This window comes from Paramisgurnus dabryanus, chromosome 7, assembly GCF_030506205.2.
Source record: "Paramisgurnus dabryanus chromosome 7, PD_genome_1.1, whole genome shotgun sequence".
NCBI classification, from domain to species: Eukaryota; Metazoa; Chordata; class Actinopteri; order Cypriniformes; family Cobitidae; genus Paramisgurnus; species Paramisgurnus dabryanus.
The window spans coordinates 22,311,521-22,331,104 of NC_133343.1; the positions used below are offsets into that span (position 1 = coordinate 22,311,521).

At 39.9% G+C, this 19,584-nt stretch overlaps 1 protein-coding gene across 9 annotated transcripts in view; it reads right to left on the reverse strand.

Moving 5' to 3' along the window:
* The window catches only part of mast2 (microtubule associated serine/threonine kinase 2), a 185,850-nt gene continuing 166,266 nt past the window's right edge, over positions 1-19,584 (reverse strand). For 8 of the 9 annotated variants that reach the window (XM_073815179.1, XM_065264990.2, XM_065264988.2 and 5 more), the window contains 19 exons: positions 17,394-17,495; positions 15,654-15,786; positions 14,426-14,493; positions 13,620-13,723; positions 13,311-13,519; positions 13,090-13,228; positions 12,801-12,933; positions 12,529-12,694; positions 12,146-12,247; positions 11,894-12,016; positions 7,765-7,874; positions 7,471-7,625; positions 7,073-7,365; positions 6,713-6,919; positions 6,183-6,409; positions 5,975-6,097; positions 5,759-5,895; positions 5,483-5,667; positions 1-5,325 (listed from right to left, as the gene is read on the reverse strand). In XM_073815179.1, the coding sequence (XP_073671280.1) occupies positions 3,371-5,325; positions 5,483-5,667; positions 5,759-5,895; positions 5,975-6,097; positions 6,183-6,409; positions 6,713-6,919; positions 7,073-7,365; positions 7,471-7,625; positions 7,765-7,874; positions 11,894-12,016; positions 12,146-12,247; positions 12,529-12,694; positions 12,801-12,933; positions 13,090-13,228; positions 13,311-13,519; positions 13,620-13,723; positions 14,426-14,493; positions 15,654-15,786; positions 17,394-17,495 (4,671 nt within the window). In that variant the 3' untranslated portion in view covers positions 1-3,370. The remainder of the gene's footprint in view (positions 5,326-5,482; positions 5,668-5,758; positions 5,896-5,974; positions 6,098-6,182; positions 6,410-6,712; positions 6,920-7,072; positions 7,366-7,470; positions 7,626-7,764; positions 7,875-11,893; positions 12,017-12,145; positions 12,248-12,528; positions 12,695-12,800; positions 12,934-13,089; positions 13,229-13,310; positions 13,520-13,619; positions 13,724-14,425; positions 14,494-15,653; positions 15,787-17,393; positions 17,496-19,584) is intronic. The other variant, XR_012336970.1, reaches the window with a different exon arrangement.

Consider the following 19,584-nt stretch of genomic DNA (forward strand, 5'->3'; position numbering starts at 1 on the left):
TTACTTAAAAAAAATCTTTATTATTCATAAGGTAGGATTAACAACAAACATGCGTATTACCACAATAGAAAATTGTAAGATATTGCACTGGTTTAACTCTAGCGATTTTTTCTTTGCTCATTTCTATCTGTTCAACCACACGGTCACCTTAAGCCTTACAGGACAAAGCATGATGGACACACTGGCGATCCATAATACAACTGTATCACCACTGGCTCTCTGGTAACTTTGAGCATCAGCTCTTACAATACAAATATATCTATTTTCCCATACCAGCTACGTGTCATGTCTAAGGCAGTGGCCAATTCACACCAAATAACTTCAATTCTTTTCATATTAAAGACACTCAGAATACAATACTTTAAAATATTTACAATAAAGTGAGCCATCTGTGCCGACATTCAGCTCTGACATACACACAGAAGTGTTGAGAGGGCAGTGGTTGGACATAGTGGTTGTTGCGGGACGATGTAATTAGTGAGGGGTGGGGGTGTGTGTTCTCTAAGGTTTCTATTTGTAAAGTACTGATCCCATGCCAGAGGTGAGAGGTAGCAGGTGGACAATGTGTGTAAGGTTACAGTTCACTATAGTGCGTGTATGGTGTGGATGCCGGACATTGATGGATAACCACCTCAGGCATTCTGACACCTGACTTCACCTCAACAAATAGCCCAAACATCATCACCACCCCCGTCACGTATGTGAGAAGGCAGTTAGTGCTCACTTTCGGCTTGCGACTTTAGCAAAGGGAGCAGAGATGCATTCAATGCATTCACATAATTACAATGTTTTCCTTTCTTTGTTAAAAGCCCAGAGACTACATGTAAACAAAAAGTAACACTAGGCTTAAATTCTGAGTCTTATTCACACCCTGTACATTTCTAGTGCATCCCCGCCAGAAATTGTAATCTAGACGACAATATGTGCCTGGACACGGACTCTACTACGATATGCAACTACACCACACATTTACGAATCCTGCTTACAAATGACCTCTCCAGTTGTACCGCATGTAAACATTTAAGCTCCCAAAATTGGTGTAAATGGAAATTTTCAAGTATGCTGTGAATGAATGGGTATGCGAATGTTACCCATGTAGTGGGATTTAGTGGTAAGTGATCTCTTCAAGACATAGATACGATTTTGTCTTTTTATAAGGGCACAAACTATGCACAACTGGGGTGTAAGATTGGTGCACACGCTATTGTAAACCTGACTGCCAATGGATGCATTACCAATTTCAACCAATTGCCATTCATTTCACAAGTGCATCATTCTCGTTGATTAGGAATTAAGCTTCAGGCTGCACCGCTATCAACAGCTCGATTCCTTTGGGTTTCAAAAAGACGCCTAAATGTGCAAGACATCCATTCAGATTTCTTATAGACAAAACATGAATAAGATTATAATATATCATAACTGTACATACCATCATCACGTGACTCTAGTCACTATCTGTCATATAAATGAACAATACAGATTTTTAATATGAGCAAGACCTAGCACTGGAGCCCTTCACTGACTTGCCCTATGCAACAAGATCCCCTTTGTAGCATGTAAGCATGTGTTGAATGTTAAGCAATGAGCAGAGATTATTAACACAATAATCAGGATTGATTAAAAATGCGGTGAAAATTTGAATGAACACATGAAATGAATACATTATGGTGTTAACACATCTGTACGCCAAAGTAATACTACAAGGTACTGCAGTCTCTCATATCGCTTAAAGACCCCAACCAAACTTGGGATCTAATTGGATACTGTATTTATTGGTATTCATATTAATGACGAACAAAATAAAAAGGGTTTGTGCAAATACAGCCTTGCATGGATTTGACAAAGAGCTAAATCAAACACAGCGTATACGGCAAAGATTCGAAAACACACTTTCATCCTGTAGGGCATAAAACTGACAAAGAACATTTTTTTTTAAATATTCATTGTGTAAGAACCCACACAAACCCACACGCAGACATGCTTTTATATACACAGGCACACGCACGCTCTCACACAATCTAGAGTCTGTCTAAAATAAACCAAATATACAGAAACAGGAAATTGGTCCAGATAATAAAATAAGCGAGCGGGTAAAAAAAAACAATGGTCCGCTTAAAATGTCGAACATTTCTGATCCCCCAAACTGAAAATGTTCATTTTCAAATAATGATGTGCAATTTACTTGCTTTTTAGGCAAAATCAGACATGTACATTGATACAAATTGACCACATTACGCATCCAATTTTTAGTTGGCATAAACTGGTAGCTGTGAGGGGGATTACATTAGCATCTGAACGCTGTTCGGCACACCTGAAAACCGACAAGTGCAAGAATTTGAAAATGAAGTTTGGTTTTCTTAACATATAACAGCTGTGACTATACTGTGCTCTGCATACTCTTATTGCTGCAAAATGTCTTCCTCTAAAGCAGCGTTTCTCAAATTCAGTCCTCACCCCCCGTCCCAGAATGGTTAAGATGTCTCCCTGTTTAGAAAAACATCTGATTCAACTAATCAGCCCTTTCCCATAAAGCAGGGGTGGGGAACCCTGGTCCTGGAGGGCCACTGTCCTGCAGAGCTTAGTTCCAACCCTAATTAAATACACCTGAAAAATCAAATTCAAGTCTTCAGGATTACTTGGAAATGAAATTCAGGTGTGTTTGATTAAGGTTGGAACTAAACTCTGCAGGACAGTGGCCCTCCAGGACCCAGGGTTCCCCATTCCTGCCATAAAGGCTTGATCGACCTCATGCAGCACTGCACAGAACAATCACCCTGTGACATCACAGTACTGCAAGTTTTATTTACGAGCATAGAGAGTCATTTACTCTTAAATCTCTCTTGCTGTACTGTGATGTCATGCGACGATTGGGCAGCGCAGCACTACATAGTCGAACAAGCGTATTGTTGTCGATGTCTTGTCCTTAACACACAAACAAGAAGATGAGTTGAATCTTATGGAAGGCTGGAATTGAGAAACATTGCTCTAAAGATGAACAAGTAGAAAGACGTACAAGTAAAATTTTGAGGTGTTTCTTTAAGGCACAGCTATACCTACTACAGAGACTTTCAAAAGAATTTTGAGATCATATAAAAGAGGTCACATATGATCCTGTATGTGGGTATGGTTTTTGTCTCCTTAAACCAAGTATTTCTCCAAGTTTTTAGAACTGATAAGAAAAATGGTTTAAAACAATATTGTGTGAATGGCGAAGCATAAAACATTTTGAAATGAAGCATTTAGGCTCACAACATTACTTACTTGTCTTATCTTTCCACTCTTTTCATTTTAAACAGGTCAACTACCTCAATGTTTTTCGGTTAATAGGAAAGCTAAATTAGTTACAGCTGGAGAAACATCGCTTTATCTGCTACGTTGTTTTATTGGATTTATCTCGTGACATTGTGGAACTTGGCTTGGCCTGGGTCTGCGATTGTGCTTCAGACCTAGACCTTGGTGTGGTACCACTTCGTGGTGTCCCTGATCTGTCCTGTTGTTCTTCGACACCTTGGGAGTTTGGAGGAGTTGGCTTTTTAGAAGTCCCTGGAGCCTCTACAGATCTTTGAGAAGAAGACGTTGGCTCAGATTTGGTTGATGTTTGTTTAGAGGGAGATTCAGTCAGCCGTGGAGAACGAGAGCCAGAACCACTCGTGCAGTCAGGAGAATTTGGATGCTCCTGTCGGCGTTCTTTTATCTTTGGGTGGCTAACATCTGATTGGGGACACTGGTCCTTTGATCGGTCCAGGGCCTCTTTAGTTCCTGGTATGTTGAGTTTGACAGGACCCAGCACGCTCTTAGCCACAGTGGCCAGCTGAGAAACGACTTTGTCCATTCCACTTTCGGAGGGAGTGGATGCAGAAGATGCAGAAGCGGCGGCGGCGGCAGCTTGCCTGCGATTGTCAGCTTCCTTCATCTCCTTTGTGATACCTCCAGTTGGTGTGGTAGCAAGAGGAGTGTCTCTGGATACCACAGAAGCAGTGGTTGAATCTAGCCTGCTACTGGGTTTGGACCTGGGCTCAGAGGTTTTGGAGGTCCTTCGATCCAGTGGGGGTGGGGATGGTTTGACAAACGTGTCTTTGATAACAGAGGTAAAGGCGCTGCCATGTGTGGAAAAGGTGCTGGACAAAGGACTGGGCTGAAGTGGAGAAGGCTTAGCAGGGGACTGAGAGTCCTGTTCCCTTGACTCTAACTTTGTTGAATCATCAGCTAGTGTTAAACTGGAGTCTTGGGACACAGTAGAGGTCAGGGGTGTTGTGAGAATCTGTTCTGAGGGTTTGGCTGCAGCTTGCATTGTTTGTAAGGTTGAAGTTTGCATCTGCGACTGAGTGGTAACTTGGGTTGGTACATGCAGTCCTCGGCTGGTTTGAGGTGAGCCTGGGGGTGCAACTGTAGAGGATGTCAGACCCAATGTTGGTGGAGCCGCAGGTCCCAATCTGATAGTATGGGGTAAGGCAATTACAGTAGAAGGCCGCAGGATATGGCTAGGAGGAACATAGCATGGTCGACGTCCATCCTGGCTATCTTCCGATCCTTCATCTGTCTCATCCTCCGAGGAGTCCACCTCATGGATAGCATCCTGCTTCTGCAGAGACTCGCGGCGTTCGGCACGATCTTGTCGTATTGCGGACAACTTGTCTTTTAGTTTACTCTTCCCAGGAACAAGTCCCAGACTTACAGTTCCAGACTCGGGACCTTCTTGCCGTCCCAACTTGCGAACCGAACTCTTCTGTAGACTGCCCTTTTCTGCCGGAGACACTCGTCCACCTAGCAGAGTCTCACTGGCTGACTCCTGCAGGCTTTGTAAACTAGGGTCTCTCTGCAGCATCTCCTTTTTAAACTCTGAATGCGAGGTATCAAGACTGTGTTTGCGGCTGCCGCCGACCGGCAGCTTTTTATCAACAGTGGATGAAGGAGAAGATGATGATGAAGAAAGAGAAGCTGCAAGTTTCTCTGCGGACTGGACACGTTTGAGTAAAGGAGAACGTGGAGGGTCTGCACTCTTCGGGCGGGATATCTGTCGTACCAGCGGAGGAGAAGAATGGAGTTTTACAGGAAAGGACTGGCCTATTGATGATGTGATAAGGCCGTGGCTTGGTAGAGGTGAAGGGGAGCGCTGGGGGGAGGTGCTCTGAGGGGTGGGAGATGGTGTGCGGGCAAGTGGGGATAAGGGGATGTTGCCTGCAGATTTGCGTCGGGGAGAGCGGTACTGCCTCTGCAGTTTAGGGGCAAGACCGTGCAGGGAACTGGGTCTAATCTGACCAGAACTAGCAGGAGAGTTTGGCACACTGGAACTCGGTGAACTACTCTGAGATGAGTTCCCACCGACTGCATAAAAGAAAAGAAGATATTTGGTTAATGATTTACCCTTTTTTATCCTTATTTTTCTATATTCAATACTTGTTTTAGACAACAAATACAAAAAAGCATTAGTTGGTCTTGATTTTTTTTTACTGTTAGTGTAAGAAGTGTTAAAAGGCTGCACCTGAGTGGGCAGAGTCAGGTGTGGAACGACAGCCCTGTGTGGGTGAACGTGGAGACATGTGCGTTGGAGACCCTGGTACACTCTCACCAGACGAAACAGAGCGATTAAGAGAAGACAAACTGCGACTAGTGTGAAGGAGAGTCACCTGCTTAGTGATCTTACGGAACAGAGAGTTTTTCTTCTTACTGCAATGGACAAAAACATGCATTTTATTAAAAACCGGAAGTAGAATAACTGTGTAGACATATAAATGTATGACTGTAATGCAGGACTCACCTGTCCTGTCCTTCTCTGGTTTTGTTTTTCTTATTGCGCCGAGCCATTTTGGACTTAGAACTGGTTTTGCGTGCAGGGCCAACCTTAATGGATGTATTCTCAAAGGGCGTAGCAGAGATTGACACTTTACTGCCACTCTACAACATAAAACAGAAATTAATTCTTTGAACATCCACAATCACAAAAAATCAAGGTGCGTCAGACTCGTAAATGTACCTTCAAAATGAGTTCTACAACTTCTGTGTGCACCAGTCCATGGACTGGCTCTCCATTAACATGTGTGATAAGATCTCCTTCTCTCAGTCCAGCCTCATGAGCAGGTCCTCCATCTTCCACGTGCTACAAAGCAACATATTAGAGCATCTATAAATGCATATTGACGTCGTTTTAAAAGTAACCGCAATAACGGGGCCACTATACTTACCCAGACCATGTGATGCACGGTATAAATGTCTGTGTCTCCCATGTAAACCCTGATGGCACGCAAGGTAAAGCCATACTTCTTGCCAGCTCGGTGAATGACTATGGCAGGTTTAATACTGCTGATAGCCGGGGACAGATCTCGGCTGGGAGAGGAGTCACGGGATGATGGATTAGATGAGAGAGAGTGAGGGGACATGGGGCTGGCCAAAGGAGAGACACCATGGTGATCTGAAAGAAAAGAAGAATACAGTTCTGAAACTTATAAAGGGTTAATGAACATGACAGACAATCCAATGCAGCATCTACTTTTTCCAAGAAGATCCTGGTCCTGCTACATTTTATCGATGATTTTGTTTTGGAACAATGAGATTTCACTGTGAATGGGTTAACCCAGCACAATGCTATGTGCCAAGTTAGGACTAGACAGAGTTAAGGATAGGATTAAGACTTTGTCTCTTTGACAGAACACAATCCGAAGATACTAATCCAGCAAATCTACATGCACTCCATATGCACTCTTACTGTACTTACCAGAAGGGATCATGAGTGACAGGGTGGTGGCAGATGCTGACTTGATGACTTTGTTGAGTGGGCGTGATGTGTGTTTCTCAGTGTCTCCTGACAGCAGTCTGTGACGAGCTCTGCGGGCAGCCAGATCACTGATGGCTTTAGGAGTGGAGTTATCAGAGCTTTCGGCACTGCGAGTGACCCGTTCCAACACATCACCAGAACTCCCCGCTAAAAACATACCCATACTGTTAGTATGTTGGTTATGACGTGTACATGCAGAATGCCAAACTATGACAGAATTTGGTATCACTGCAAAATAAGAGATAATTTAATCTAAAAAAGAACCGATGCTAGTCTTTAAAATATTTGAGAAGGACTGACGTGTGGGTGTGGATTGGCTGATTTGGCTCAATGTGGAGCCCGGTGTTGTGGGGGATTCATCCAGTCTCAGCTCTCTCTCGACAGGGAGCTCCGGTATTGACTGGGGCAGATCTTCTCCACGGGGACCCCTCACAGGGGTCTTTCGGCCTCCCACACCCCCATCCTCTTCGCTGGAGATGGCAAATCGAGGCATTTCGATGATAGCCGAGCAGCAGCGCCGCCGTACGGTCAGAGGCGGGCTGGAGTCGCTCTCAGTGTGAGAGGATTCGGAAACAGAGAGACGCTTTCTCAGGCTGCAAGACATCAATGATAGTCATTTACATATTTTTTTACATTTTAGAAGAACTTTTTTAAACAATTGAACCACCGAACAACAGCAGTATAATAAATTCACTCACATCTCAGGTGAGCCCACCAGCCAGCTCCGATCTCTGGACTTTAACCCGCTGAGACTATCGATCCGCTCTCCTCCCTCTTCACTCAGACTGCGCTTAGTAGGAGGAGGAGTGCGCTTCTCCTCGTGCAAGGACAGACGCTCCATACTACTGTACACCTGAAAGTGGAAGATCAATATTGAACTTTGTAAAATGATGAAATGTTTATTTGACTATTATTCATACATGTGACTATTTACTGAACATTTGTGTGTTTATTATATAGTTTTTGATGTGGTTGTACGTGTTGCTCCACACCTTGCTGAATCGTGGAGAGCATGAAGAGAACTGTCGGATTTCCAGATGATCATCATCATTTGTGTCATCCTCCTCTTCTGAGTCCACATGATGATACCGATCTGATCGTGCTAGAGGGTCAAAAAGAAAGTGAGATCTCAGATTTTTTTAAAGAAATGGTTCCTAACGTATGGATTGGTTTTGTGCTGTGAATTATTGACTGATAAGCGCATAACATTCATAATTTTTTTTTTATTTAGCTACCAAAAAAATCTATGGGGCTGTTTACACTAGGGCTGTCAAATTTTAATTCGAATTTCGAATATTCGTCGAATGTAAAAAAAATATGCATATTCGAACGTAAAACTTTGCATTCGAATTTTACCTGTGTCAGGAAGCCCACGCAACGTGATGATGACGTTACTGACGCGGATTGTTATACAGAGCGTTAGCGGCTCAGCCAACTATGCGGAGCAAGCCAGCGTTATTCATTTGAAAAATAGCAAGAAAAGACAGTGGGGATTACGAGTCGGACAGAATACATATTAAAAGGGTTGTGTGATGCTTCTTTGGTTTTTGGAGCATCAACTGGAATTCATCCGCAAAGTGAAACTAGCTGAGATGACAGAATTAGTGTCGTCTGCTTTTAAATGCCGTTTTAAAGTTTAAAATAACTGATCAACAACAAAGTGCCATAATGCGGCTTGTTTAGCAACATTAAAACCATATGTGCATCTACAGAGTCCACACCGCATATGAGAGAGTTGCAATGTAACGCTGCGGTGGCTTTATTTTTATAACTGACTGGAAACTTGACTGTCACGTGGACATTTGATATGCAAGTTTTTCATCAACATTATCTGCGTGAAATATAAACATGATGATCATCTGCCAACTCGACTGTTTCAGCACGTCCTCTATTAATTACGGAGAGTCTGCTTTATTAACGGCTTCGCTCTGCGCGTAAGTTAAACATTTCTGTTCTGTACTTTATTACTCGCATATATTTCTACATATTTTCAACCAAGGAACACACAAAATATAATATAAGTTGTTGTGAATAGCGTTTAAGCTTGACAAAATGTAAATGACTAATGATCTTTCCCACTTATTTTGGCTTAAATAAAGATTCATTCGTTTTCATACTTTATTAGAAACACGTACATTTATCTACTTATATATTATATAAAGTGCCCTATATTAATATGCGTTGTCTATGTATGGCATTCGTTTTGTACATTTACAGGTGCACAAATATACTGGTTAATTTTGATTTCATTAAGACACCGTGTGTTCTGTATTGACTGAGGCTCTGTACATTTTTTTGAAAATTTAATTAATGTATGGTACATAAAATTATTTGTAAATGTATTCATGGATAGTTTCTTGACTATGTTTGTGTTAATAGCCTACACACGCTGGCTGCTGAGGCATTTTGCACTTTTGTTCCTTTGCATATGAATTTAAGAAATTATGTTTAATTTATTAGTGTTTTTAACATTCGTTTTAACAAAAAATATGCTGTGCATAATTTGTTTATATTATTGGGGCTTTGTGCTGCGCCCTCTTGTGGGCTTCAAGGAGAATTTTCTCCAAGATAAAGTAGGTCTTTATAATTCGAATATAATTCGAATTTTATTATTTTTCAAGGACGAATTTCGAATGTACTTGTTCAGCCATTTTGACAGCCCTAGTTTACACTTGGTATTAAGATGTGTTTTCATCAATCGGATCACAAGTGGACGAGAGAGACACATTACGTTTACACCTGGTATTTAAATCCGTCTCTTTTGTCCACTTTCGACCACTTCTGTCCTGAATACTGTGAGGGGACGGTCCGTGAGACGGTGGGCGAGTCTCTCTGCTGTCATTCAAACACGAGCGGGAGTAATGATGAGTTTATATGGACGCGAACTAATATTATGTCAGAGTCCACTGCTTGTTTAGCAAGTAAACATGCTGCACAGAGTTTTGTACGTGTTTAAGTTAGAGCTTTCTCTGAATTTTCAGCTCAATTGATGAAATAGGATTGCGCAACTTTCACGCTTTCAAAACGAAACTACGGACATCAGACGCTTTAGTTTTATCAATGAAAGGCTAAAAATAGCGCTGTTCACCGTATGTTCACGCCAGAAGTCAAAAATGATGTAAAACTTGTGTTTAATACCTCAGATTAGATAAATGGGTGGAGAGAAAATCACAACTTTTAATTTTCCATCTGTATTAGCACACAATGTAACTACAGAATAGTCAAATTTTAAATAGGAAAAATATTGAAAATGTATTGGGTATTTTTGAGCGCGATGCTAAATGGTATAATCAGATTCAATGGATTATGCTAAGCTATGCTAAAAGTGGTTTCGCCAGCTTGGAGATCGGCTGAAAGGATTCCAAAACTGTAAAAATCAAATGTTTAACTCTAGGGGAGCTGGAAAATTAGCATATTTTCAAAAAAAAGTGGAGTGTCTCTTTAAAATAGACCTGATTCCTGTGAATACAGTTTGAGACAATAGTATATCGCTATTGAGACATGGCAGACAGCATACAACTCGCTAAGGGCGGAAACTATGGTAATGCAGGACTGTCAGTAAGTGGCCGTGGGCGGGGCTTTATCAGTGTGACGTCACATTAACAACAAAAAATCAAAACAGCATGTTTAATGAATGAGACTGCTTTGGTTTGGGGATTAAAAAAGAAGGAGTGGTTAGATTTTTGTCATTAAAGGGTGGTTGTTCCAACACACATTTATGTCCAAACACCTTATGAAAGTGGATTTTGCATAATAGGTGCCCTGATGCTGTGTTGGGTCTTTACTTTCTCCGATGTAAAATCTAGATGCCAATCTCAATGTCCAATGTAAAATCCTTAACCAAAACCAGCTGAGAACTTCTTGAAAGTACATAATCCCATGTGGTGCATGTCTGCACTGCAGGTAAAGTAGAAAGCAATGAGGTGTGCATTGTAGGGATGGGCATTCGATTAAGTTTTCTTTGTCGATCGTCGGGAGAATTAACGATCGACTATCGATTAATCATTAATATTTTTATAATAAAATTTGTTATTTAACTTTTATACTTAAAAAATTTACTATGGTCTCCAACTCCACAATATACCATAACCATGGTATTTGTAGTAAAATTGCGGAAATACAAATCGTTTTTAATCTGCAAAAAAAAAAACATTTTCACAATGATAAAATCATGGCTAATTTTCCTAAGGTAGTAATTACAAAATTATATATGTTTGAAAGACGGAGATGCGCACCTGTCAATCTATTACATAACAGAGCGAGGCCAGAGACAAACGTGCTCATAAACGGGAGTAATATGGAATAATGTGTGCATCTTTGAATAACTGTAAGTATACATTTCTTTAAAATATATTTTGTCATATAAAGTTTTGAGACATGGCCTAATAATGTTTGTTTCACTTGTATTGCTCATTTAGACTTATTGTGCGGGTAACAGCGTTTTTGACGTATATTTTACCTCAGAGGTTATTTTAGCAATATTGCTTTTTTCCGGTAATAATAATACAATTTATATTTCAATCCTGTTTCATTGTCTGTTTATTCATTTCATTATGCTGTTATGTTAATGTGAGGATATTTATTTGCCATATGAGACGTGCCGTTATATGAATACTTTTGTATAATATTTAAATATATGCGGAATAATGTGCCCATCTTTGAATAACTGTAGGAATACAGTTGCTTATTTTTGTCATAAAGTTTTGAGAAATAATAATATTGTGAGGATTTATTTCCATATGAGACGCTTTTTTGTCGTTGAATACTCTCGTTTATTATTTGGAAATCATATACATACATAGTAGGAAATATATAATGTGGAAGGGTAGACTTGCAAAGTTACTCTGCTTATTTTTATTTATGATATATGTGGAGATAAATAAAGCATTGCAAAACTGCAACGGGTGCTTGATGGATTCGCCGCACACGTACGCAAACGCACTGCATACGGAGTATTTGTGAAACAGGAGTTAGATAAAAAAAATGCATTCAATTAATTGATAACAAATTAACGTTATCGACGAAATTCTTAACAATCAATTATCGATCGTCGATTAATTATGCCCATCCCTAGTGCATTGTTAACATTTTTACTTCAGTCCCTGGTCTCTGTTAACATACTGTCAAAGTAGCTTGTGTCATCTTCTGACTCCAGCTGAGGGATGAACTCGGCTTTCTGCCTCAGGAGACTGTTCCAGTCCAGATCACTGAAGAAGCGGTGCTGTTTCACTTCAAATGCACTCCCTGTCAAACAGAGAGATATCTCCTTAAAGATTTCTGAGAGAACAGAGCTGTAGGATAACTTTAAAAAACGAACATAAGATCAAAGGGATAAGGATCAAGGATGAGTGAGATTATATAAGGCAAGAGGACCTGTCCCCAGACGCTCCAGAGGGTTTTGCCGCAGTAGTTTGGAGATGAGATCTTGAGCATCATGAGGTAAAGCTTCATCACCCTCTGGCCAGATTATCTCATCTATAAAATCAAATACATTGATTAGATCTAGAACTACAAAGAGAACTCTATACAACACAATAATGTTTTCCTTTATTATAATTTTTGAAGACCTTTTCAAATGATGCTTTATGCTTAAATTAAATGTATGCTACTTGATGGTGACCGCCTATTTTACAGCCACTAAACAACTCTTACACCTCTATTTGTGTCAATTCGTAAACTTAACATTACTACTATTCTAAAATAAGCTAAGTGTTATTAAACACAAGGCAAGCCTTTTATTTTAATATCACACTAACCACTGATGACTTGTCCAAACAGTTCTTCAGGTGTATCTCCAAAGAAAGGAGCACAGCCCACCAGAAACTCATACAAGATGACTCCCATGGCCCACCAGTCCACTGGTTTACCATACCCCTGCCTCAAAATGACCTCTGGTGCAATGTATTCAGGAGTACCACACACCTTACAAATAGAAGCAGATGTTAATTCAAGAAGTTCTTTTTTTTAAATAAAAACAGTAATGTAAACACAGACAAGAATATACAGTACTACTATGGGACACCTGTACCTGTTTGTCCAAGAATTCCCGTGTGTCTTTTTCGATGTGGCCCTCATACAGATTGGTTGTTAAGCTCATTAAACCGATCTTGGACAACCCAAAATCTGTCAGTTTGATGTGTCCCATTGATGTAATGAGAAGACTGAAAAAAGAAAAGTTATTGCTTAGATTCATTCAGTCACTCATTTATATAAAAAAAGTGTATTTTGTTGCATTCCCTAATTACACATCTAAAATTAAGAATAGGAGGACAACTGCAAGTACAGCAAACATGCAGATTTGGGATAAGGGTGCTTACTTGTCTGGTTTGAGGTCTCTGTGCACAATGCCATAGTTGTGAAGGTATTCCAGCGCTAGGACTGTCTCAGCAAAGTACATGCGTGCCATGTCCACAGGTAGAGCTCCAATGTGCTTCAGCAGAGTGGCACAGTCACCCCCTTCAGACACACAAATAGCTCAGTTACAGTTCAGACTTTACTTATAAGCTAACATCCTTGACAAAGATGATTGTTTTTTTACCTTCCACATACTCCATAACCATGCAAAGGTGTCTCCTTGTTTCAAATGAGCAGAACATGCTAACAACAAAAGGGTTTTCGGCAAATGTAAGTATGTCTCTTTCTACAAAGGCCTGCTGGATCTGGTTCCTCAGGATTAGGTTCTGTTTGTTGATCTTCTTCATGGCAAAGCGCTGACGGGTCTCCTTATGTCTCACCAGAAACACAGCTCTGAATGGAAACAGATGGGCATCAGTGCTTACCTTCTAAATGTCCCATTACTCGATACGTTTACAATCATTCCTGAGGTGGTGTGATCATGTTGTCTTACCCATAAGCTCCATTACTGATGAGTTTAATGGTCTCAAAGTCTTCTTCACGAGGAGTTTTAGTTTTGGGCTGTGGCTGCGGAGTCTGTACAGCGGCTCCTCGACCCTGTAAACGAATACAGGCATGTGCTTGAAAGGCTGGATTACAAGACATTAATTTAAAGGAAAACGTCACCGTTTTTCAATATTTTACGATGTTCTTACCTCAACTTAGACAAATTAATACATCCCTGTCTTTTTTCAATATGTGCACTTCATCTTTGCACAGCGTGTCATGAATGTGTTAGCATTTAGCCTAGCCCCATTCATTCCTTAGGATCCAAACAGGGCGCAGTGATGATGTTACTACGCCCGAGGTCGAAGTGCTGCAAACTAAGTGCTCTTCCGCCATACAATATAGTTCTCATTTTTTATCCGCTTAAAAAATGGCCATGTTTTATTTTGTGCCACCATACTTACTCAAGTAACTACTCATGTAACAGTCTTTAAATAGGAAAAACATGATGTTTGGTGGCTTCTAGAGAAATGAATGGGGCTAGGCTAAATGCCAACACATTCATGACGCGCTTTACAAAGATGTACTGCACGCATTGTTAAAAGGTAGGTATGTATTAATTGGTTGGGGTAAGAACATAGTAAAATATTGAAAAAGATGGTGTTTTCCTTTAAAATGTAAACAGATTTCAGTGTATTAGCAATAGCATGTATCTGCTAACTTGTTAAATGACTATGGAAAAAATGTAATCCACCCTTTGGTTGAATATTGTTGATGAAAAGTCAATGAACACAAATTATTTCCATTACTCACATCTGTGGAGTCTTCTGTCTCTGGTGTTTCAGGGTTACCGCTATCATAGCTGCTCAGCTGGGCCATTTCTAAAAAAATAAAAAAATAAACACAAACTCTTTCTCTCTTAACAGGTATTGTTTTGAAATTATGAAAACTAGTAACTTCGTATAAGCAATTATTGTATCACTGCCACCCTATGACAAATCACCTTTATTGTTTTGTAAGTCACTTTGGATAAAAGCATCTGCTACATGCTTAAAGGAATATTCCATTTTCTTAAAAGAAAAATCCAGATAATTTACTCACCACAATGTCATCCAAAATGATGTCTTTCTTTGTTCAGTCGAGAAGAAATTATGTTTTTTGAGGAAAACATTGCAGGATTTTTCTCATTTTAATGGACTTTAATAGACACCAACACTTAACACTTAACTCAACACGTAACAGTTTTTTTCAACGTAGTTTCAAAGGACTATAAACGATCCCAAACGAGGCATAAGGGTCTTAACTAGCGAAACGATTGTCATTTTTGACAATAAAAATAACAAATATACACTTTAAAGCACAACTTCTTGTCCAGATCCGGTCGTGATGCGTCAGCGTGACCCCACGCAATACGTCATGACGTCAAGAGGTCACAGAGGACGAACGCGAAACTCCGCCCCAGTGTTTACAAGTGTTGAAAATGAGGACCGTTCCTATGTTGTTGTATGTCAACTGATACTAATTAATGTCTTTGTGTCAGTTTATTGTTTACAATGGTCCGCAAATGTGCGTTTTATATATGTAACACGTGACCTCCCTACGTCACTACGCATTTACGTTAGGTCGCGCTGGACCGGATCTGGACGAGAAGTTGTGCTTTAAAAGTGTATATTTGTTATTTTTATTGTCAAAAATGACAATCGTTTTGCTAGATAAGACCGTTATGCCTCGTTTGGGATCGTTTAGAGTCCTTTGAAACTCCGTTGAAAAAAAAATGTTACGTGTTGAGTTAAGTGTTAATTGTTGGTGTCTATTAAAGTCCATTAAAATGAGAAAAATCTTGCAATGTTTTCCTCAAAAAACATAATGTCTCGACTGACCAAAGAAAGACATCAACATTTTGAAAGACATGGTGGTGAGTAAATTATCTGGATTATTATGCTGTGTATAAAATACTGTATATTATACACAATAATTGTAGTTGCAGTACTAAAAATCTATGATTTAGTGACCTTTACTGATATTATCTAAACGCTCTTACCCTCGAGGGGGTCCCTAGTGAGACCCAGCTGACTGATGATGTATCGAGGGATGTCAGATTTGATTCCCTGACCCTCTTTAGCATGACCCTCAGCAGCCTCTAACAGGTGGTAAAATTCCTCTGGGTCAAACTCCTGCAACACACAAACACATATGAAGATTTAGTTTCTGAATGAAATGTAAAATTCAAGTTAGTTACTAACCACCTGCTCATTATATATCCATCCACTTATATTCTTAACCATGTAAGACAGTGGTTCTCAACCTTTTTCACTTCAAGTCCCACTTTTTGCCCAAACAACATTTGAAGGCTCCCATACTTACACAATTTCTACCCAATAGAATATTCTAGAGCTTGGCATGAAAAGACAGGTGTATATTCATTACAAAACTAACCAAACAATAAGAAATATAAAACAAGTAAGAATGTATATATCTTATTTGAATGCTTTATTGTCTTATTTTAAAATAATTTTACATCATCTTAAGAAAATCTGTTGAGGTCCCCCTGGGGCAACCAGCCCCCTGTTTGAGAAACACTGGTGTAGGATCTATCATAGTCAATTAATATATTTAAAAATAAAACCTGACAACTTTAAATTGTAACTAAACCCCTGGTCAGAGCCTGACTCCACCCACTGGCAATTTTGAAAAATACAAGAAAAGTGGGCAGATCCCAAGTAGATAGAGGGGACGAACTAAGTGTGTGGTGAGATCGTAACAAGGGCGTGGTGATCTTGAACCTGCTTACGTCACGAGTCATTTTTTGGACCCAACATCCAATAGGAAAATGCAACTGCAGTAGCCACCGTTCAACCTGAAGAGGGCAGCACTCAGACGTTTTTACACCATATATTGCAGTATTGAAACACTTTATATCCAAATGTCAAAAAACTTACTAAAATCAATGAACAGCACTAATAAAGCCCCATTCTTACAGATCATTAACTAAAAAAAGTTGGTTTAGGGTTTAGTTACTCTTTAAATAATTTATTTCAGGCTGTTACAAGTCATATGGTATAATAGTGCTGTGATGTACCCATGTACTGCACTGTAGTATTCACATACAGTAGTACACTTTTTGTATCAGACAGCAATACAAAGGTACTCTAAAACATTTACAAATGAATGCTATGGAATATATAAATGAATAAAAACATGCTAGAAAGCTAAAAAGTTCAGAAATCACTCATTCATGGTATTTTTCCTGTGCTTACTCAGGCACATTTGTGTCATGGTGTCACTATGCGGTATCAGGGATGTATTGTTCTCACATGAAGCAGAACAGGTTAACAGCTAATTTCCTTTCTCAGCTGCTGGTCCTCCATCAATGCAACGCTGCACTGCATGTTGTCACACTATTGACTGTACCAGATTACTCAAAATACACATGTGGCCACAATTAGAGTCCTGCTGTTCTGTATGGAAATCACAGGGGCATTTTTTTGTTTTTTGGTGTATTGTTAATTGTCCAAAATGGTCTAAAAACACTTTCACAGAAAACTATATTTCACCCATAAATCTAACACACTCAATTAAACCAATCACAATGGATTTTGAAGTTTGAAAATGTGGCCTAGTTTCACCCAACACGTTTCCCCCAGCAGATTTAGTTTTTTAATTGCTTCGTATAAAGCATGTGCTTCATTAACTATGGAAAGCAGTTTACTCGGAAGCATTTCTGAGGCATTTCAGATGCCAGGCATTTCAGATCAAAGCCATTTTAGATATCAGTGCTTACCAGACACTCCAGCAGACGGGCCGGTCGGGCGATGATTATCATTAGCTTCTTTACCAGCTGGGTGACAAAAGTCACCTCCCCACTTTCTGAGCGCTCATGAGCCTAAAAACAAACAGAAAAGACAATGTATATATTAAAGATGACTAAATATTATAATACTTATCCTATGTTTGATGTATGCAGCATGAATGCACTGAATATCCAGATGAACGGAATATTAAATCCCACAATTTCAACTTTCAATTAGCTGTGATTTTAAAAAATCTTTTTCTGGACTGCAAAACGTTATGGCGTTTAGAAAACTAGATTCAAGTATGATTAAGTTCTTCATACTTACTTATTCCATAGATTTCAACTTAATGCCAATAAGCTTATTGCAATCTTATAAGGCTATGTGACTGAATGTAAACATCAATGGGTAAATCGCAATAAATAAATCATTTATAAATAATAATAAATATCAAACAATATTCTTTACAGTATGCACTATATAGCATTCCAAACAAAGCACTTTTTATTTTTAATGCTTTAAAGTCAAAGCATCATTACATCATTTTGCATTCATCTTTTGTATCTACTAAGCACTAAAAGAAAATTTTAGTTAATGAAATGCTCAGAGAAAGTACATGAAGGGAAGTGTTTATAAGGAGGGCAAAGGAGAGTTCATCAATGGGATAGAGATGAGCTGTTTAGAGTAGATGGTTTAACAGCCGGCTGACAGTAATAGAGTCGTTTTTGATAGACAGCACCAGTTTCCTCAGGGGAAGTCTAATCAACCTCTGAATAATTTATATAAGTAATGAAACCACCAGTGAACCACACACACACACACACACACAGACAATTAATAAAGGCTCTCCGCACTGAGTAAATATTAAATAGACAGAAAGAAGTTACGGGAGTGAGATGTAGGACAATTAATGGATTGGGTCTAACATACCCTGCCTGAGAGGAAATCACAGGAAATGAGACACCTGGACGCAAGGTCAGTTTCTTTGAGGACCAGGCATCATGGTGACAGGTCACTTGAGTGACCCAGGACTTGAGATTGGCCCCTGTGGTTTTTAATGATGCAACCATGGGAGACTGAATGGTATAGACCGATCATTTGTAAAAAGATGCAACCAGTCTGGCCTTAAGACAAATGTCCAGGCTATTAACTAGGACAAAGATGAATTGCAAGAATGGATTTTTGAAAAGTCCACGTCAACAGACCCATAAAGGGAAAAGAAAACTGATAAACAAAAGTACTAGTGTGTGCAAAAAGATGTTCAATGAAACGGTTACTATAACAATATGAACTTAATTCATAAAATCATAAATAATAAGTCGGAGAATCAAAATCTAAGTTGATGAAATGTATCCTAGTTGGTGAATTAGCACCAACAAAACAAATTCCTTGCTACGAGTCCAATGTTTTCAAATAACCTGTGTGCCAACATATCAATAAAATAAAATCCTATCCAACAGACTATGAGCTTGAGTCCATGCAACCCTACAAAGTAAAAACAACGAGAAACTCAACTGTTAAGTCCTCATGGTTTCTGAGCGTGCTTGGCTCCCATCGCTCTAAAATGTGCTGAAGAACTTGCTCTTCCTCCAGTCTCCTCTGCCACGAAACGTAGGACATCCTTTGGCCAAACGAGGAATCGTTAAATGCAGAAGTCTGGATTGCGTGCTTTCCGGGGCGCACCTGCTGAAGATGCGATTTATATTCCGATCCCCGTCTGGACCACCTGTCACCATCAGCGCCCAAACTAAAACAGCCAATTATCACGGTCTGGATGATGTCATCCCTACTCGCCTGAATGCGGTATGTTCATGATAGCCTGCGTGAAAACCTTGCGATTGTGGCACCCACACGCACAATTTCGATTCGGACAGGAAACGGCGATGGGAGGGTTACGGACAACCAACCAAAAAAGGGAAAGCCTGGTCTGATCCCTCCTTCCATGCTTACCCCCCTTCTCTCTCCCTCTCTCTCCCCGCACCCTCCTCTTTGGTGTCTGGGATACTCATCCGTCACCAGCGGTGGTTACTGGGGTGTGAAATTAAAATCAGGAAGGTGCTGCACCCCCTTCACGGCCATACAAGACACAATAAACACGCATATATTCCAACACACACAAACAAACACCCACAAGATTTGTAGGTCTCGAATGGGACCTCTGGGAGTCATAATGCTGGTTAA